The 21,817-nt window shown below is 40.7% G+C and overlaps 1 protein-coding gene across 2 annotated transcripts; it reads right to left on the bottom strand.

Annotated features, from left to right (window-relative positions):
* Positions 1-492: 492 nt before the first annotated feature.
* Positions 493-21,643, bottom strand: rhoua (ras homolog family member Ua). 2 transcript variants are annotated; one of them, XR_004107549.2, is made up of 5 exons: positions 20,968-21,643; positions 20,388-20,446; positions 18,887-19,075; positions 17,607-18,325; positions 493-503 (listed from the first exon to the last, which is right to left on the bottom strand). XR_004107549.2 is itself a non-coding variant. In XM_031314314.2 (4 exons), the coding sequence occupies exons 1-4, from the start codon at positions 21,251-21,253 to the stop codon at positions 18,041-18,043; spliced, it is 819 nt and encodes a 272-aa protein (XP_031170174.1). In that variant the 5' UTR covers positions 21,254-21,643; the 3' UTR covers positions 17,343-18,040. The 2 variants fall into 2 exon arrangements, 1 of the variants encoding a protein (XP_031170174.1); XM_031314314.2 differs by lacking the exon at positions 493-503 and having other exon boundaries at positions 17,343-18,325.
* Positions 21,644-21,817: the final 174 nt, after the last annotated feature.

The following is a 21,817-nucleotide window of genomic DNA, read 5'->3' as shown; positions in this document are numbered from 1 at the left end:
CCCTCTTGAGATCAATAAAGGCTTATTTTAAATTTCAAATTTTGACCTGATGCCAATAGTTTAGTTTGAAATGAGCAGTGTGCTGCCAACAGAGCTGCATGGACAACTTCATGTTTCGTGTAGGACAGCTTATGCACAGACAGTCCTGCAGATGCCAGCAAAGACATTTGTACCAGTTATGCTGATGATTAAAGGAGGGAGAGGTAACCATGTGCCATGAATGGTGTCTGGCGTCATGAGGGGTTCATCCCAAACAGAGAGCACAGCTACTGATTTCACTGACTCACACACACACACCTTCAATCAACATGGACATACTGAACAGTAACCTCATTTCCATCCAATGAAGACTGTTTGCCTTACATGGCACATGGTCACTTCTCATGAAGACGCAGTGGGCATGTTATATTTTAAATCTCCGTAGATACAGGAAAGCAAAAGAGGACAGACTTTAGTTCCTATCAGCCTTGAGGCCACTCTGTCCTGCCCTGCCCTGCCATGGGCTACTGCTCTACCGTCCTGGTGGTTGCTCTGCTCCCCGAGGATCACTGTTGTTGCAGGAACAATAGAGAGCAAGAGAGGAAACACACCCTGTCCTTGGAATCTAAAAATGTCATCACACACACACACACACACACACACACACACCAGAATACCCATGTTTTCTCCATGTCTTTGACAGGAAGGATGTTTTTTTTTCTTGTCTGTAGATTAGCAGCTTCAGGGGTGTGTGTGGATACAGTGAGTGTGTGCAAAGTTTGTGGGTCATTCTCGTGTTAATAGAGACAGAAAAACAGGCCAAAACACACTTGGGTTTGTGTCTGTGTGAACGTGACTATTTTGTCTTTGGATTTATAATGAACATGATTAAAAGTACTCTGCACTTGGCTACTATGCCCAAAATAGTCGTTACCTACAGTATAATATTTTGATTTCTATAACGGTTTTCTTGGAAGACATGTTTGGCTCAAAAGGCCATTGTAGGTAGCTGCTCCAGGCTGACTTTTCAGTTCAGTAACCATAAAAAAAAATGTTTTCTAAAAGGCTACTACTATGGTGCTCAATGGCAGCCTTGTCCAGCTGTGTGTGTTGGGGGGAGTAGCTTCAGTCTCCAGACTCTTAAACTTGACTGATGGCTGTGGAGCCACAGGAGTCTGACTAGACCTGCAATTGTACATGTATAGCTGTGTGTGTGTGTGTGTGTGTGTGTGTGTGTGTGTGTGTGTGTGTGTGTGTGTGTGTGTGTGTGTGTGAACAGGTCTTATATAGAAAGTTAGACCACAATAGCAGGTTGTACTTAGACACTGCAAGTATTCATCAAGATCTTTTTCGATCTCCTACTTGCGCTCCTAAAACTGCATTGGCCTCATTGCACTCACATTGCAGAGTTCACCACTGTCCCCACGCACACACACACACATTCCAGAGGTCACCATAGTGCAGTTTAAATGCTCTGTGGCCATTGTTAGTTGTAATTTTTTGCTCAGTCATACACCTTGAACCTCCATTCCTGTTACTAATTTTAACATTTGCAGTGATAGTAGTTATGATTTAGGATTAATATATGTTAAAATGTGTGATCTGAGGTTTAGATAGTTGTTGTAACAATTAGCATTTTCACTGAAATGGATGTTGCCAAAGAGGAAATATTTAATGATTCATATTTTCCTTCTTCATTATGATAATCACTTATGTTTTTTTAACCCCCAAATCCACTTAACATACAACCACACACATCTGTATTTCTTTACTTGTGAGGACCCTCATTGATATGCAATAAACAAAACCCTAACCCTAAAGCTGCACTAAACAATATTTTTACACAAACAATGGATTAACTGATTGTGTCATGTGAAAGGCTCGGAGTTATGAACTTACAGAGATTTATCACCCAAATCTGTCAGCTCTGTTCAGTGTTGAAGCATCCGTAGGCTCATAGACCAAAAACAGAGCTCAGAGAGTAAATGTTGGACCTAATTTCATCATCTAGACACAAACATGACTCCAAAGGGATGCTAATGTTGCTTCATGTCAGCTGGGTGTGTAATAACTATATGGCTAAAATGTTAGCTGTATAAAGTTGTAATATGTTATTGCTGTGTTTACAGATTATTAACACACATCGCAAAACGCTTCTAGCATGACCCCATATTGCTGCCAGATGCACACGCACACATGCACACACACACGCACGCACGCACGCACGCACGCACACACACACACACACACACACACACACACACACACACACACACACACACACACACACACACACACACACACACACACACACACACACACACACACACACACAGAGTTGGTATAGGAAGATGTCACAGTCAGCTGTTCTATTGCTGGCAGGATGTACCAGCATGTCAGTTCCAGACACATCCTCTGTGTGTTTGTGTGTGTGTGTGTGTGTGTGTGTGTGTGTGTGTGTGTGTGTGTGTGTGTGTGTGTGTGTGTGTGTGTGTGTGTGTGTGTGTGTGTGTGTGTGTGTGTGTGTGTGTGTTCATGTGTAATTCATCAGCACCAAGTTAAGCATGTTGGATAGAAAAACAGGAAAACTCCCCGCATCCTTTTTTCCCCCCTCTCTTCCCTTTCACCTCTCTTGTTGCCCCTCCTCTCATTTTTCTTCTCCACCTACTGTCACTTCCTGTCACCTCTTCACTTCACTTCCTCTCTTCTTCCCTCCCTTCTTTTACTATATGATTCCTGATATTTTCTTGCTTTCCTTTTTATTATCATCCTTTCTGATCAATTCTCAATCAATTCAAGTCCTGTCTCGCTATCGCTCTGCCTTTCCTTTTATTCAATCCTTCAACATTATTTTATGTCATATTATTATCATATTTGTTGCAGTTGCATTCATCATAACAGCTAAATGCTGCTTTAACATGTTTAGTTTGGACTCTTAAATGACTGAGTGAGTGATATAAGTTGATGTTCATTCAGACTGGCGAAAAGTTTGTCTCAAAACACAGCTGATCATCCACAAACACACCTGCAGAAACCGAATCACACATATAAGGACATCAGTACAGTATGTACAGTAGGCACACACACACACACACACACACACACACACCCACACACATACACACACACACACACACATACACCAGGGTGCGGTCAGAGATAAGAGAGAAGTGAAAATCAGCAGACATACTGCAGTTTTTACCTCCCCGGACATTTCTTCACAATCTCATTCTTTCACTCTTTCTCAGAAACATGTTCACCTCTTTTCTGACTCCCCTGATACATTGCTGTGTTTATTCAGCATATTTGCCCTTTCTCTATCTTGTTTGCTCTGCTTTTTTCCTCATTCAAGCACTTGTTGTAATTTTAACAGTAAAGCCAGTATGCAATACCTTACCAGCAGACTACTGTACGGTGTGCACAGAGAAACAGGATATGTTTTACAGTAATAGTAACCAAAACAAATCTGAATCAGAAATCAATAGCAGATGTAAATGCTGTTGCTATTTTGGGGCTGTCATGAGTTTTTGTTTTTTAGATATATTTAGATAGTTATGAACTTCATTCCGCACAGTGCATTGGGTCTTAAAGTGATACTTCACCTAAAATCTATCTTTTGAGTTTCAAACACTATCAAAAGTTTGTGGCCCCTAACAGAAAACAGGTGTCTGTGGTGCACTTGGATTCATGTGGATTAGAATAGTGACAACTTTACATGCAAGAAAAAGGATCAAAATATCCAAAGAAATCTTTCAAAAAGCAGAAAGTGCAAGTGCTCTAAGGTGTGTAAACCAACACACAATTATATGCAAGGATTGAGATGACAGCAGTATGTTTAGCAAGAATATGATTGCTGGGAAAACATAGCAATGATCAGTGGATAAATGGACAATGATTCAGAAGAGATCTGAGACGTCTCTGCACTAAAAGCCAGTCACTATTGGAATCCAGTTTAAACAAGGTACTTTGTGAAGCCAACAGCCACCTTTAAGGTTTTTTAGTGAATACTGGAATACTACATTTAGGGTGAAGTATCACTTAAAGGCTAGATTTGACTCCTTGCATTAACAATTCTCTCTTTTTAGAGGAAAGAAAATTTGAGGAAATACATTTTTATGCTTCTTTTCTTTCCCCTCTAACTCTTCATGGTATTTCTCTTTCTCTCTGACTATCTTATCTTTTGACACATGGTCCTGTCATGGCGTTTATTTCACCTCCATGTTCCTTCTCTCCTTTATCGCAGCGGAGTGATATGCTTGCAGCACCTGAGAAGCCCCGAGTAGAGAGTAGCAATGCTTCGCCTTTCTGAGAATATAGTTCCCAGTTTATATACGGTTAGAAGATGGCTGTGTCTCATGTGACCTTGTTATTTGTACACGCTGTGACTATACAAATCACAACATGTAAATAGGAACATGTTGCCGTTATTTTGTCACTTATTGAGAGCAGTAGGCTAGTTGGAGCCGGTTACCTCCAGGATCTGTGCTAAGCTAGGCTAGCGGTGGGGGCGTCAGACAGAGTTACAACACGCACGGAGATGAGAAGGGTATGTATGGACTTGTCTAACTCTGGGGGTTATGGTGAATAAGCTAAAGTCCCAATAAGTTGGCGTGTTCATTTAAAAACATTAGTGGTAGTTAAACATGTTGTGATCACTGGAAGATAACATGTCTTTAAAGGCTCTGACACACCAACCCGACGGCTGACCGTCGGCAGAAAAGGCAGTCGGACTGATCAGTCGGCTCCCGTCTCCCCGAGTTGGTCAAAAAAGTGCCTCGGAACACATCGAAGCGACGCCGACTTGAGCGTACGTTCTGCGCGTGCGTGATACGTAATACGTCTCCATAACAGCAGGCGGCACTAATCTGTATTGTCGCCCAAAAAATGAAAACCGGAAATGACGGAACATCTCTCTAGACCTAGTAAACACAGAGCACGCTGTCGTCAGTCATTGTTTTCATCAGAGAGTGTTGATAGTAGTCAAGAAGGATCGAAAATACGATGGCTAGTAATAAGAAGATACTGCCGTTGTCAGCTCTCGGGCTTCTTCTTGTGGAAGAAGCACTGAATCTAGACCTAGACCTAGACCTAGACCTACTCTATCTGTAAAGTGTCTCGAGATAACTCTTGTTATGATTTGATACTATAAATAAAATTGAATCGCTAGTCAAGGGCTAGCACTCCACCAATCAGATTGGTCATTGAGTCCGACTGCCCACTGGCCGATTCAACAAGTCAAATCGTCCAAAATGAATGCCGACGGCTCCTCTGACTGACGACAGCACAGAACACACCGAACAGACTCGGGTCACCGACCTCACCAGACTATCCGACGACGTCTGACGGCCGATAATCGGGTTGGTGTGTCAGCGCCTTAAAGGGAAATAATGTGCAATAATGCTGCTAAAGTAAATATCCCTAATGTACGTGCACAATAACAAAAACACCACAACATTGTACACATTAGTGTATTTATTATAAGACATTGGTGTGTATGCAGGTGGGCTGGTTAAAGCTTTAGTATTACATGACCTAATTACCCTGGAGTCACTGTGTGAGCTTCCACAATCAGGACATTTTTACTAGTTTCATTACTGAGTCTGGCCTGTGAGTGTTCAGAGATAACGCTCCTGAATGCTCCCTGTTACCTACATGTCTGCTTTCTGTCAGTGAAAGAGCTGTTGTTCAGCTGTCACATGCATTAAGGCAGAAAAAGACCGTTCTTCCTGCTATAGTCAAGGGTTGTATCATATGTTAAACAAGAGTTTTGTCCACTGAAACAAGAATACATAACAGATGAAGTTTAAAAAGAAAAGAAAATAAGAAATAGATATTGTTGCACATCTTGGGATTGAATAAATTTAGCTTCTCCCCACAGCTGAATCATCTTGTGACCAAGTTGAAAACCACAGTCTTAGTAAAAGTAACAAAAGCTCTGTGGTCTATATGTAGCACAGCTCTGGATCATATGAACAGGCGTCTAATATCTCATGATTTAACCCACTGTTGATTAGCCTAGCAATCTAGACGCACCCTAGCGGCAGCAAATGTAATTTGCAGCCAGGGTCAGTCTAGCAACTCTCCGTTGGCTTGCGAGCTGGAAAAACCAAATTCTGGTCAGGCCAATCACATCATGTATAGAGTCGGTGGGCGGGCTTAACATAAGGACGGCAGAGTTGCGACGGTTCTGCGTGAATTCCCTGCTATTTGAAAACAAAGAAGATGCCTGCTGCTGCTGGCGAACAGCGGTCTTTCGAATCGGCTTTAGCCGCGACTCTGGAAGACTTGGAGTTAAGCACTGAAGTCATTCTTAAAAAAGGAAGATGTGTTCGGAGTTTTGCCGACCAGATACAGCAAAAGTTTAATCTATCAACTAGCATTGCTCTGGTTGGCTATGAGTGCAGAGGGAATTTGAAAGATAAAGATATTTGCAGAAATTATAATTCTGAAAATGGTATATTCCATAAAAAATAAAAACTTGTAAAGACCATTTAGTACTTTGTACTCATCATACTATAATGTTGGATCATCAATGTTGGATCTAAAACAAGAAGAGTCCACAGCTAACCAGTGGCTACTTTGGCACAGCAGTGCTTGAGCTAAATGCTAATCTCAGCATACTCACAGTGACAATGATAACATGCTGAGATTTAGAAGATTTACCATCTTAGTTTAGTATGTTTAGCATGCTAACATTTGCTAATTACCATGTGCACAAAGTACAGCTGAGGCTGATGGGAATGTCATTTCAGGTATTTAGTCATAAACCGAAGTATTGGACAAAGTGCACTAGCTAAAAAGTCAGCGGAAGTGAACACAATTCTGAGTTGCCAAGATTTTTTAAACTCAAAACCACATGAATGTCTGTACAAAACTGAATGGCAATCCACCCAGTTGTTGACCGACCAACATTATCATCCATAGAGCTATGCCACTGACTAAAACTCACTGGAAAACCAACCAGAATATCCAACACATTACTGAATCAGTGCCTTGTTACAGGGCACTTAAACTGCACCTCGTTTATGCCTTTAACCCCTTTTACAAATGGTCCAGGGTTTCAAACTGGCAACTTTTAGCCACAAGGTCAGTTCATCTAGAATATTGAGGCAGTGCATCTCTTGCTGATTATGTTTCAACTGACAACAACGTTTAAAAGCAAGTCACTGGCTATGGCTCTAACAGCACTCAGGGTTTGTATACCGACTATCTATTTTTGAGTAAATACAGAAAAGGCTTCTTACATTTATAGATAAAATGTTCAACAAACCACGGGTGTTATTGCTACAATAATCAAGACTCAGCATATTTTCTACAGAAACACAAAAACTGTGGAGAGTCATCCTCCCTCTGGTCTCAGGATCAGCCTCCCATGACTCATAGTCTTATCTGATGAACCTGACTCCCTGAAGTTAACTACTTCAACATCACACAGCACACCCTTTCTTTCCCCTACTGTCTGTTTTGGCCTAAACTAACAACTAACGCTTCACACATCCACTCATATTTCTTTCTTTCTCATATTTTCTTTCTTAAAACACACAAACACACAAATACTTACCCATCATCCGAGGCTTTTATTTTTGACGAGTAGTTTATGTGCAATGTTCAATGTCCATTTTTTCTAAAATGTAGGTAATGATTCAAATGTTTCATTCAACCATCAAACTTGTAATGTAATAAAAGTGTAACTGTTAAAATATCTTCATGGAGCTGTTTTCTTTTACCACATTGGCTACAGAGATGTATTGAAGCAATTCCTTTAAAACTCAGCACAGCTGAAAGTGTCTCTCTCTCTCTCTCTCTCTCTCTCTCTCTCTCTCTCTCTCTCTCTCTCTCTCTCTCTCTCTCTCTCTCTCTTTCTACATTATATGTCAGCTCACACAGTTGAGAAAAGGACAAAAGTTCTGGCCACAAGCCTGGTCACTGGGAACTGTGTGTGTGTGTGTGTGTGTGTGTGTGTGTGTGTGTGTGTTTGCGCCAGCTGGTTACATCTGGTTTAAGAGGCCACAGAGGGAGGCTGCTTTCTACCACCTCTCAGTATCAGTTACTAATCCCTGTTTCCCACAAGTGTGCCTGTGCGTGTGTGCGTGCGTGCAAGAAAGAGAGAGTCTTAGGGATGGATCATGAGGGCTCTGCCGTCCAAATCATTTTCACATTTACATAATAAATGTGATGTTCCTACTCACCATCCAGAGCATTTAAACCAATATGCAGTTAAAGTTCACATACTTCGTCTCTCATTACTCACCTTGGTCATTACTGGTCAAAATACCTTTCTCACTGTAGACGTCACGTCATGGTAGGAAAAACACAGGTGCAGAGCAATTAATTACTTTAATGATGGCTGTATTTCATGTAGGTAAGCCCATGTTCCTGCTAGAGAGTGCATACAGATCACTGTCATGGCTCACTAAGTTACACCTGTATTTTCCCTGCGATGCCTGCCGTGAGAAAGGTCTGTAGGTGTATCCTGGGGCCGGTTTCACAAAGATCGACTTTGTCTGTGGCTGAGATCACTCACTTCAGATAGATGTCGAACGTCATCTGTTGCACAGAGCCGTCTAGTTCTTGACTATATCATAAAAAGGACTAATTTGCCATGAATTCTGGGTAAATGAATTCAAATAATTGAATGAAGTGAAATAAAATGGCAATTCTGTCTGATTATCAGGCTGCTGCACAATAAATAGACGTACTGTTACAGCAGGTGTGCAAATCCAACTTAAATACAAGAAAGTCAGGCTGGGGTTTCACATGGATGTGATTGAAAGAAGTTTATCAAATTAAGCTTGGCTTGTGATTCACGAGAAAAGACAGCTTATTATTTCAATTACGTTCATCAACTGTTTTATTGTAAATTTGATCAACTCAAATGTAATGTAAAGGCCCTGCACACCTATGGTAAACCCACACAGGTGATTTCACTTATTCTGGCTGATTACACCTCCTCTCAGGACTGTGTTGGTGTGTATAGATAGACTGACATCCATAGACAGTAAAAGAATGGACACAGCGACGCCATATACTTCGACAGAGACCAGTGAAGTCACTTTTCCGGTGATGGCTGAGCGTTACTGCGCAGCCTCGAACTGAGCTTGACGACGTAGATGTGACATGAGCAACCTGTCTGAAAGTTGTAAGTCTTCTGGTAGCTGTGCCAAGAGAAATCTCAATTCATTCTGAATCTTGCAGAGACGGAGAGCGTAGGTATATGTAAGGAGACAACATAGGCACAGGCTAATTATTGCTAACTAAAATGATAGTTAACATTAGTAATTAAACTTAAACAGCTAATGTAAGTCGAAACTGCCTGCGAGCTTCTCCTGACTATACGGTAATTTCTCTACTATGTGACAGAAAGTCGCGTGGTTATGACACAATCGTTAGCCTATTTTTACAAAAACGTCTACTACGGAGCCATAACGTGAGATACTAGGTAATGGAGCCTATTTTTCAGAAATAAACAATGGACAAGACAGAGTCTTTAAACACTTTAGATGTAAAGTTATTCACTGTCAAAGTTAATAGTTAATGGAATGCTAGCGGGAGGTGATGGCTTGTTAGCCTACAATCTCCCCATAGGAGGTACGGTTTCCGGATGCTCGCTTACCCCCTTGCTGACATCTCTCTCACTCTCCTGTTATCTTTGTTGTACCCGTTTGGGTGGGACAGATCTAGGGTTGGGTATCGGTTGGGTTTCATCCAATACCGGTGCCTACTCGGTATTTTTTAAACAGTTCCGGTGCTTAAACGGTTCCCAAACCGGTACTTAAAAAAAACGAAATGAATGGCAACAGTGTTTGCTAGCCTACTTGATATGCAAGATTTGCGGTTGGCATTAAATTACTAGATTTACCCGAAGAGGAATGGCTGCTGTCATCATCATCATCTGTGATGTCCACCACCACACTGGTATGGCTGGGACTCGCTTCAATTTGTCCATCGAGGCCGACACTGGCTGCTGCTGTGCTTGGCCTTACATCAACGTAAGTTATCAAACACGGTGCATTGTTCGGCTTTTAAGTAAACTTCATGTGTCGCCAGATGTTTCATCAAATTCAACGTGTTACCTCCCTTGCATGACATTGGTTTAAGGCATCTGTTGCATGTCGCAGAGTCTGCATCCTTAGACGTGAAATGCAGCCAAATCTTGGAGCATTTTGCCTTCGGCATCTTCATTGATCCTCTCACTATCAGTTCTGATCAACAAGTGTGCTGAGTAGCGGCATTGACGTCACGCAAGTTGACGCCGGAACACCAGGGGGCGGTAAAAAAAAGTCAGGCACCGAAATGAGGCACCGGAATTTTCGTTCTTATTCGGTCTTGTTACTACCGTTTACGTCGGAACCGGTGCCCTATTGGCACCGCGTTTCGGTACGCAACCCTAGACAGATCACACCTTTATTTTTATACATGAAGTCCAGTGAGCTCTTGTAATTCCCATCATAGCTCTGCTCACCTTTAAACAGTGCAGGAGGGCTAATCAGCCAAGTGTAAACACCTGTGGGTTTGCAGATCTAACTAATTTAAGCAAAACCATAATATAGTGTACTGTATATTATGTATGTAATATGTACTTGTTCAGAAATCTGTGATGTTGTGACCACTGGCATTCTTTTTTTTTTGGGGGGGGGGGGCATTTTTAGTTCTTTATTAGACAGGACAGCGGAGAGAGAGGGAGAACAACATGCAGCAAAGGGCCGCAGGTCAGAATCAAACCTGCGGCCGCTGCGGTAAGGACTGAGCCTTTTGGGGCACACGCTCAATCAGGTGAGTTACCCAGGTTCCCATGACCACTGGTACTCTTGAAAAAAAATATTTTTAAAATAGTGATTGAAACTAGTAGAGGCCTCAAACTGATTTGGGTAAGATTGTTTTGACATATTTTCCATGTTGTATTATTTTAGTCATTCTAAGAAACCCAAATTTAGCTGCTGTGAGGTTCTCAGACATTATCTGAGGAATGTTATAAATACCGTACCTTACTCTGCTTAGCACATTGACATTTGACATATCGTGTTTTTTCATTAGTACAGGGACGTGATCAGGAGATGAAAATGTAGTGCATGTTACTCTAGACCGTGATGTAGGTGGTGTTATCTGCAGTAATGTGCTTATGTAAACGCAGTGGTCAGCTGTGGTCAGACGTATGTGGAGAGGAGGAGAGTGGGAGGGAGCTGTGGGGGGTGTAAACTGTTTGTGCCACACTGTTTCTCAACTGTGTAAATTCCACATGACACACTGTGAACTTTGAACACTGTATGCAAACATACACATCATCACCAGGTTATGCAAATAAATAACCTGTAGAGATGGAGAGCAAGAGGTGAGATGGTCGGGGACAGAAGATGAAGGACAGAGAGAGAGACCAAGAGAGGGAAGGAGAGAATTGTTTTGACTGGAATATACAAAAAAATAACAAAGAGTGATAAAGAAAGGAAGGAAAAGAAGGAAAAAGTGGGTTTGTATGAGAGTTGAGACCGAGATAAAGCACTTTAAGCAGAGATTACAGGAGTATGTGTCAGTCTGTTGGAATCTGTTTAGTTAGCTGTGTCTGTACGTGAACTTGTTTTAACCGCATTGTGGGGGAGAAAATCAGTTCACACATTTACTGTACTGTCCATAAACGCCCAAATCAGCTTCCCACATTAATGCAGCAGGAGTTTTAAATGATGTGATCATCTGTGAAGTTTTGTTTCTATCACTCTGTCACTTTCTAAATCATTTATCTGTTCTCTCCATCTCTCACCCCCTTTAATGCTCTTTTCTTCACTTTCTCTTAACCGCTGTCTCCATTTTGAACACACACACACACACACACACACACACACACACACACACACACACACAGCAGCTGTCTACACACATTGATTGGGTTTATAGCTTGTTAGGAAAGTGGAGATTGTATTTCAGCTCTGCTCGTTAAGAGTCAGCACTGATGTCACTCTGGCCCCTCTTTATATTATGTAACACACACACACACACACACACACACACACACACACACACACTGAGACAGAGAGAAAGAGAGAGAGAGGCCATAAAAATATAAAATGGGCTGGAACTGAGCCTCAGACCATCGTCTTCTTGAGTACTGGCAGCTCCGTGTGTATGCTTGCACATGTGACATTTCGCAATAAGAAGCCAAACTTACTGTTTGTTACAAACAAGGTTATGTCTCTCTGTATCTCTGTCTTTCCTTCCTTGTGTTAATACCACCATAAAAATAAAACACCTGTCTAACTGAGTAAATGTGTTTTATAAAACTGCAACATATAAATTACTGGATAATGCATATATTATTTCACAATTATAAGTCCAGAAATGACTAAAAAGCAAGTGATAGACAACACAGGATGTGGCCACAGATGTCTTTCTAAACGAGCACAAGACTTGAACACCATGATATAATAACATGGTGAAAACACATTAGAAAAGCTTTGCAAACCATTTTAAACTAATACGGTAAAGATTTGTTGGCCTGATTTCATACAATGATGTAGGCAGCGGCTACATTTGAACTTTCAGGTCGGAGCTATGTGTGTTTACAGTTGTTGAAGGGTTTCAGCAGTGGTGCAGTTTGTTGTATCAACATCTGCTCAGTTTGTGAGGTGTTATTACACGGTTCATTAATAATAGGCCTGATAAGATTTACAACCCTTTTGGGGGGACATTTTATTACATTCTGCCTAAAGATTGAATTTTTTTCTGTTTTTACATAATCATTTGTTACAAGCCTTGTGAGGTTTGAGCATCAAATCAAATGTGACAATCTGCTGACTGTAGACAAAACATTTTGCACACTATTTACAGTCCTTCTAGTGTTGTTTTTTCCAGCAGATATTAGATTTTAATTCTAATAATTTATTAATTATATTTTGGAAAATAAGCTATGATTTGTATCAGTCAGTGCTCAGCCCACTCATAGAGGAGAATAACAGCTGGATAATATCAGTAAATGGGACCTGGCACTGCTTGAGTCACAGAGCAGCTGATCCATCCAGAACCAAGTTGGCCTTCTAATTATGTACTAACTCTGTGTTGTCAGGTAGAGCAAAGCCCTCCAAGAACAGAGACATGACACTTACCAAATGTCACATGACAGCCTTCAAAATAAAGCTCTTGTATATCTATGCAGGCCTGGAAGCAGTGAGTCTGTTTACAATGATCCAGTCTGAAGTTGGATGAATTTCTCTGGGCATCTGTGTGTGTGTGTGTGTGTGTGTGTGTGTGTGTGTGTGTGTGTGTGTGTGTGTGTGTGTGTGTGTGTGTGTGTGTGTGTGTGTGTGTGTGTGTGTGTGTGTGTGTGTTTTGTGTGTGTGTATTAGTAAGTGTGTGTGTGTCTTCAAGCTCCCCAACATCCCTCACATTTTATCTGTGCATCAGCTGAGCTCAGCATGGTGGTTGCACAAAGGTTTGGTTATCACAAAGTGCACAGTAAAATCCAAAACTTCATTACTTCAGCCACAACAACATAAAAAAAGAAAAACCACATTCAATTTGGAGCCCAAATATATATACCAACAAAAAGCATTTGTTGTCTTAAAAAAGCAATTGTGGGGCGGGGCCTGCTTTTTGTGCGTTTACCTGCTACTGGCCATCCTGAATGTTATTTGAATTCGCTTTCCAGTAAAAAATTGTGAAATTGACAGAAATAAACACATATGATATCGACAAACTCCATCTACAGGTGTTTATCTGTGGGCTCTCACAATGACTTATATTTAAACACACACATTCCCAGTCCCACCACTGAGAAACAAGCCTCAAAATCAACAAAACACAGCATGTATTATGTCAAATAATTTTTATTTCTCAGGGTATAAAACTTTTGTACAAACACTTCTTTCTCGACTGATGTCCTCAGTTAAACAGAGAATTCAGTGTGAGCAGATTGCAGCAGCGTGATCTCTGTTACAATGTTTTTACATGCAGGAAAAATGATTCAAACAGGCTGAGTGGTTTCCTCAGAGAAGCTCTCAGCTGGTGTCCCATGTGAATGAGCTCAGGTGTGCTTTAGGGGGTATCAACCTCAATAAAACAATGAAATCTCAAGAATTCTGTCTGTTTCCCCAGGCTGTCCGCTTTTGTTTAAACTCACTGGACTCTATGGGATACTCTTGTGCAATTCACAATTAGGAATGTGTGGGAATTTAGTTTCAAGTAAAGTCTACAAAAACTGATTTGCTTACAGTAATCCAAGGCCATTCACATACAGAAACAGTTTGTATTTGGTTAGTAAATTCCAACACCAAATGAATCACAATAACTGAAGTCATCCATTGAATATTGTCCAACCCATATCCAGACTTTGCACCTGTCCCAAACACAGAGCATTGACATTTCTGTCTGTCTTGTCTGTCTGACTGTCCTAGTGGACAATCACCATCATGTCTCTTCTCTGACTCTCTTTAAACACAATAGCTCACTTTCAGAGACCCATCTGTTCAACATTACGAAGCCGTTCATCTGTCGTACAGGACATACACTGCTGCGGGTCAACCAGCCTATTCTGGCTGAAAAAGCAGTTTAAACACTAAAGCGACACTGTGTCACTTTTGAAAGAAGAAATAACACAATTTCAATCTTACATATAAAAAAAGTTGAATTTATAAGCAAAGAAATGCACAATTTTTCAGTCAATATACTTAGGGTACGATCAGTAGCTTTTGCTAACTTCAGTTAGAAATGCATGAGTCTTCTCTACGTGCGTTACGATACTATTAAACAACGTTTTGGTGCATAACATTATATCACTTGTGGCGAGTGGACGGCATGGGCTCGCTTTAAAAGATTATAGCATAAGCTTAATTTACCAGGAGTTACAGGCTGGATACAGAGATGAGAACCAAAACAAAGTCATCCTCAAATCCTTGTGAGAAACATGCATTATATTGTTTCCTTCGTTCACAGGAATAATCTAAAACAGGTTTATATTTTTTTTCTGAAGAGAAACTTACTGTGCTCTCCATAATTATACATGTAAGTGGGTAAAACTGATGAGACCTGACAGAGGAAATGCCAGCTATCATAAGGGTCTGTGTGACCTTTACCCTACTTAAATCTACCATCAGCCAAGACTGCACACAAACAGCAAGACAAGCAACTTATTATGGCTTTTTCCACAAGCAAGAAACAATGCATTTGCTATCATGAGTAAAACGTCAAGACAGTGAACCCATTCACTCGCAGTTGTAACATCTTCAGCGGAAAACCAAAACCAAATAACTCCAGTCTTCAAATCTGGAGTCTCAGTTTTACACTCAGGCCTAAAATCAACATTTGGAGTTGAGATACATTTTAGATTAAGTTATGTGTGTACATGTATTACTGTAATACACAACTTGTGGCCACATTGTAGAAAAATCAGCAGGTCATTTTGGGTTAGTAGTGCTTAATAGAAATATTAAAAAGCCAGTAGTTAACTGGGTTAAAAAATATCCACAGAAGTCTAGGGAATCAAACAAATTATCTACTATGATTCTGCATGTTCTGGCAGTCTACATAAACTATTTTTAGTTTACAAGTTACATTCAAAAGGAAGTATTCTTTATTGAATTTCAAGGCACACCACAGCTCACTCCATTTCACACCAGTAGAGAAGTAACATTGAACCACACTCTGAATATCCAAAATGAACAGGATTTTGAGCCTACGCTTAGCTCAGGATAGACTAAAAACCCTCCAGAGCAGCGTTATGGTTGAGTTTTTCAGGATTATCCTCAGTAACACAGTATTATGATATCTGGTATACATATAACAAAAGCAGCAGAATATTAGTTTTTGTGTTCATGTCTGATTGATATCAATTATTATGTAATCATGTTGCACACTAAATAATCCATTACATACTGAAACCTGGTTGCACCCTTTTTCCTTTCTGCTGCAGTGACTTTAATACAAAGAGCCATTCAGATGAAGGCACTGTAGATAAATAGTTGTAAATTATTGGGTTTTATTCTTGTTTTAGTAACTGAAATGTACAAAGGAAGGTGTGGCATCTGAGTGTTTGACATCCACACATTTTGTGTTTTAGTTTGCCTTTTTATTTCTGCTTTACAACATAAAGTAATCTATTTGAGAGAGAAGAGGCTGAAGAACTAACAGAGCATACAGTAGACAAAGGATGTCTCTGTAGTATCAAAGCATTATTGATGCAGCATGATAGAAACGATCAATGGTAACTGTAATAAAGCATATTTTGGGTGAAGGGAACAAACATGACAAATCAAACTGTAGTTCATAACCACGAAGAAAGTATTTCACAGAATATGTACATAAATCAAACTTCACAGTCTTAGATTAAAAATTGCATTGAAAAGCTAAGAAATAAAACCCATATTTGTTTTTGTTTTCAGTTTGTTCTAAATTATTTTCTCACTGCAAACCTACAGAAACTAACAGCTGAGCCCATTCTGTAAATGTAAACACATGCAAAGAGCACTTTGTTGATCTAATTCTGTTAAGTGCTCACACTTACAGTGAGGCTGTTTAGGTGTCTGGAAAGATAAATCAAACACACACAGAGCAGTACGTATATCTGAAACCCATATAGGCTAGTATTTGCCTGCCTTGCAACATACTGGTTGACAGAAGTCACTTGGCTACAGTATACTGAGCAAAGTTGTGGCTTGTGGAACTATGTGAACATGAAGAAGAAGAGAACAACACTGAAATTATAAAATGTCCTCATGCCTGATTAAGGTCAAGTGCTAGCCAGTCTACAGTCCACCACCACAGTACATAGATCATGAACGATCACAGCTACCAATGGAAACCTGACGCAGGATGTGGAGAAAACCACACTTAAAAACCAAGCCAGACATAATGCTATAAATAGTTCAGATCGAGACTAAAATAAAAGGTGAACCATGGTCCAGGTTTCAGATTAGGTTTATAGGCTGCACCACAGTTAACTGTGCATGTGACCAGTAGGGCTGCCACCTCTTAGTCGATTAGTCGACTAATTGGTCGTTTTGGTCTTAGTCGACTAAGATTTCTTTAGTTGATGAGTAATTTTGCTTAATTACTCATTTCCAAGAAACTTATGAGCACATTTCTGGTAAGCACAAGATTTAAAGTGGTGCTTTTGCAGGATTAATTGTGGAGAAACTCAGTTTTACAGATGGTTCATTAACTACATTTATATTGCGCTTTTCTAGTCTTAACTACATCTCAAAGAGCACAGCTCTGTCGATTACATCAACTAATTAATCGACAAAATCATACAAATGTTAGTCGACTAAGAATTTCTTTAGTCGATGACAGCCCTAGTGACCAGGATAAAATGATTAGCTGCTTAATAAAGTCTTTCATTAGAGTAACTTAGAGTTAGCTTTTTGGACTGTTTTCTTTGTTACCAAGTTCTGACTTAAATCATGCCTGGTGATCATATCAGAAAATCCAAAATTACTTCTTTTCATATGTAAATAAGGACGAGGTTTCGTCTCAGAGATGCTCTATTTCAGTCAGCAGTTCTTTCTAATCATGAGTGTTGGAAACATGTTAGACATTGGAAGTTTAGATGCAGTTTCAGTGAGTCAAGCTCCCTTCCCGCCTACATGACAAGCATACATAAATCCGTGCAAGGTTGAGAACGTTATTACGAGAACACCAGACTAAACACTTCCTTTTAATGTGTTAAACACAGACAAGACTGTTCTTATTCAAATCTGGTCCGGTTTGATAAAAAGCCACATCGTCAAATCAACTATGGCATTTAGAGGGTCTTCTGCTAGTCCCTGTTTGTATCAGTTTTATTCCAGAAGAGACAGTACCACTGCAGTACTACTGTATTTTCAGAGCAGGTTTTGTTAGAACCAAGCTGGGCTCAGTAGCAAATCTCATCCATGATAAGACTAAAACTATTGAATAAAAACAAAAAGTAAAACATTTTAGATCCATGACAGTCTTACTTTGGTTCCCAGCTATAGTCCAGTTGAGGTCCTGCTCAACATCAGGCAGTCCAGGCAGAACCTAAACCCGGCTAAATCCAGACCAGGATAAAGTCAACAGAAGATCAGAAGAGTCTTTGACCCAAACTCCTCACAGGTCGGCTCTAGGCCACACAGCAGTACCTCTTCCACCATGACTTAGACAGACTCTTCATCTTGTCCGGTGTCTGCCTTTGCTTTTTTCGTCGTTTCTGTTTCCCTCTCGTGTGCTTATGGGAGCTGTAGTTCTGTAGGCTGGCCAGTATGGCCGTGTCAAACACTTCTTTTAAATTTTTTTGGGTCAGGGAAGAGCACTCCATGTAAGCCACAGCTCCGATCTCCACTGCACAGTCCCGGGCATCTGCTGCGTCCACAGGTCGCTCCCTGTACTTAGCCAGGTCAATGAGAACCTAAAGAGAAGAGGAAACACTCTGTTAATATACTTTTGCATCTGCTAATTTATTAGTCGAGGAGACAGGAAAGATACACATGCAGTGTTTCCTTCCATAAATGATAATTGTATCAGTTTTGAGCATTTGGTAAGCACCCTACATAGGTTTTGTATCTTCAGATTTGCTGCTAATTCTCTTCTAAATAGTTGAAATTCCTGCTATATCAAGCAAAATCAATCCTCAGAGTCAAAGTTGGCATTGACATATATATATTATATATAATAAAACAAATAATGTGTTAAAAGTGCTATATGATTGAACTGTCACATTGTCATGGCATAAAGGGACACTTGACTACAACAGTTATCGTTAACGTTATCAGTAATTTTCCTGTTTTGACAAGTTAAAATGTTTGCTGTGAAAGAGGCCTGTTAAAGTAACGTGATGCATTGGTAAAATTGTCATTTAGATCATAAAGACGTGTAGCCTCTATTTAATGCCAGTGGTTTTGTTTCACGTTTGTCAGAATTAAGGCGTTATGGCAAGTACTTGTACTCCACGTCAATAAATGTACTCCACCTTGACATCTTCTCGGAGGTCACACTGCGTCCCAACGAGAACGAGTGGAGCGAAGGGTGCGTGTCTCCGGATCTCTGGAACCCACTTCTCAGGAACATTCTGGAAGGAGGCGGGACTGACGACGCTGAAGCACAGCAGGAACACATCTGCACTGGTGTAACACAGAGGCCGCAGCTTGTCAAACTCATCCTGGAGAGGTCGGGAGAGATCAAGAGAAAGAGAGAAAAGTGTTGAAGATGAAGAGATTTCACAAAAAGAAATGCAATAATTTACCAACCAGCACAGCAATGCTTTTAAAGAGTATTTGGACATGAATACAGAGGTATTGCTGATGCAGCACATCCTGCCAAGCATGTTTATCTAAACACAATTACTGGTGCTACTGAGTGATCTGTTTTTAATGACAGATGATAAACTATGAGGATATGTCTAGTTTCTCCTCTCTGACTTTCTATCTCTGACTCTACCCTTGCTCTGCCTGTGATCCTCGCATTCATTCTGCCATCACATCTGAAAACACACTGATACAGACAAACAGCTGCTCCTCCTCCAAAGAACAGTGTGGGTAAAGTTTTGTTTATCTGTTTTAACAGCTTACTTTTGTGTTTCAATGTGAACATAAACTCAAAGTATAACCCCAGTTGAAGCTCATTTTAAGAAGAACGTTTTTTCTCTTGTATTTATTTCAGATAACAGCTGGGGCAAACAGAGATGTAAAATACATCACTTCCTGTGTGCCTGAGTTTTTTTTCCTAGGAAAGACCTACCAGACAGTTTCCTGGACAGAGACTGAGCCCACCAAAACTAACACGGAATCTAACTGAGCTATCCATTGTAAAACATGTTTAGTTTAGGACTAGTCTTAATCTATGTGCCGATTATCTTAATGCACACCATGTTGGTCAAACTAGATTGTCACTCTTCTGTTATATAAAATAGACGTGGATAGAGCAGCAAAACTTAAATATACTGTATGTGCACTCTAGCAACATTTTTGAGTTGCCGTGACAAAAAACTAGATGTTGTTGTTGTTAAGTTTAGAGAAAGACTATTTTAGTTTCCAATTAAAAAAGCTTTGTGGGGTAGCCTAATGGTTGGGGGGGATACCACGCAACCACAGCGGTTTGATTCCAACTGAAGAACTTTGTTGCATGTCATACCACCTCTTTCTCTTCCCATGATTCCTGTCAAGCTGTACAGTGTAAATTATCAAATAAAGGCAAAAATGCCACACACAAAAATAATTTGTGTTATAGTACACTACTTGAGACCTTAAAAAGAAAGAAAGAAAGCAAGAAAGAAAGAAAGAAAGAAAGAGTATTGTTGTCTCTTCATCACTTCCTCTGGTCAGAGGCATTGTTTCAAACACAAATAAAACAACAACAGGAAATGCTGCTGCTCTCTCCCCCTGTCTGTGTGTGTGTGTGTGTGTGTGTGTGTGTGTGTGTGTGTGTGTGTGTATGTGTATGTGTATGTGTGTGTGTGTGTTGAGATCACTGACCTGTCCGGCTGTGTCACAGAGTTGTAGTTTGACTGGCTGCCCGTCCACTGATACCACCGCTACACACACACACACACACACACACACACACACACACACGTACAATGTGACATAGTGTAGATATTCAATGGAAAAACACATATGGCCAACTGTGTCTTACACAATCACATAATCCAATGACACCAGCTGGTAACTATTTAACTACTTTAAAGTGAATACAGTAAAGGAAAGATTAGCCAATGAACTGAATGGTCAATCCACATAATATTAATCTATTATATTTGATAACTGGGCATTTGTTTAAGTCATTAAAAAAAGTCAAAACTATTTCTGTAGTCACAACTTTAAAGTGGTTACAAATAGACTAAACTATTAACTCACATGATGTGACATGTAAACTAAATTTGACATTTTAAAGAGTGAAAGATGAATCTATTACTCAAACGTATTGATAGCCGGTCCATAATGTCATACATTTTACTATGAAGCAGGGTGACGTTAGCTAGCTAGTTCTTTCCAGTCAGATGGTCAAACGTGTTTATGCAGCTGTATTGAATTAATGACATAACTCATCCTTTACCTGAGAAGTTGTCAAACGCGGTCGGGACGTACTCGGTGGGATACCCGTTGGTGGTGTAGCTGACCACCAGGCTGGTTTTCCCCACAGCTCCGTCTCCCACCAGCACACACTTTACCCGCCTCTCCGCTACTCCGGCTCCCGCTGACCCCGTCCCTGCTCCGGACCGCCGAGTCCTGCCGGAGCCCCTGACCCTCCTCGGTGGGACAGGCGGAGCAGGCGACGCCGGTGCCGGCTTGTAGCCCCCGTCGCCCCGCGAAGGCATCTGGCACGGAGAGGAGGGTGACATGTAGCCTGAGGAGACCCGGGCAGGAGGTTCAGTGCCGGTTCGGGCCAGTTTTCACATCGTCCATTCTTCGGTTATTATCTGCCGGGTTACAGAGCGGGTTGTCAACTGACTTTTTGCTGTCGCTGCTGTCCGCTTGCTTTTAGTTTCCATGGTTAAATTACAAAAACGTCTGAACTTCTGTTCACCACACACCGCCCCAAAAGTGACACTGTGTCCATTTTAAGCATCATGGTGGATTTAAATGTGAATTAAAGTCCGATTAAAAGAGCGAGGATAAAACTGACGTTAACCGTTTGTTACAGTCTGTGTCCGTCCAGTCGTCCAATGGACAGAGACAGACCCGTCCCAAACTCCCCTTCAAATGACATCATCAACACATCGGTGTGTGCGTGTGTGTGTGTGTGTGTGTGTGTGTGTGTGTGTATGTATGTGTGTGTGTGTGTGAGAGAGAGAGAGAGAGAGAGTGAGTGAGTGAGAAAAAGGGAGAGAGAGAGAGAGAGAGAGAAAATATTTTTTTCAGATTTTCCATCATATCCTAAATCAGCAGAATTAAACCTAAAGTTA

The sequence above is a fragment of the Sander lucioperca genome, chromosome 3 (assembly GCF_008315115.2).
Source record: "Sander lucioperca isolate FBNREF2018 chromosome 3, SLUC_FBN_1.2, whole genome shotgun sequence".
In the NCBI taxonomy this organism is placed as follows: domain Eukaryota; kingdom Metazoa; phylum Chordata; class Actinopteri; order Perciformes; family Percidae; genus Sander; species Sander lucioperca.
The sequence above is the reverse complement of the archived record's forward strand: the minus strand, read 5'-3'. Positions and strand labels throughout refer to the sequence as shown.

Coding starts and splice junctions, on each gene's coding strand:
- rhoua (XM_031314314.2), bottom strand. CDS start 21,253: ATGTCACCCTCCTCTCCGTGCCAGATGCCTTCGCGGGGCGACGGGGGC. Junction 20,447..20,967: donor CGCGTTTGACAACTTCTCAG/GTAAAGGATGAG, acceptor GTGTGTGTGTAG/CGGTGGTATCAGTGGACGGG. Junction 19,076..20,387: donor TCTGTGACACAGCCGGACAG/GTCAGTGATCTC, acceptor CGACCTCTCCAG/GATGAGTTTGACAAGCTGCG.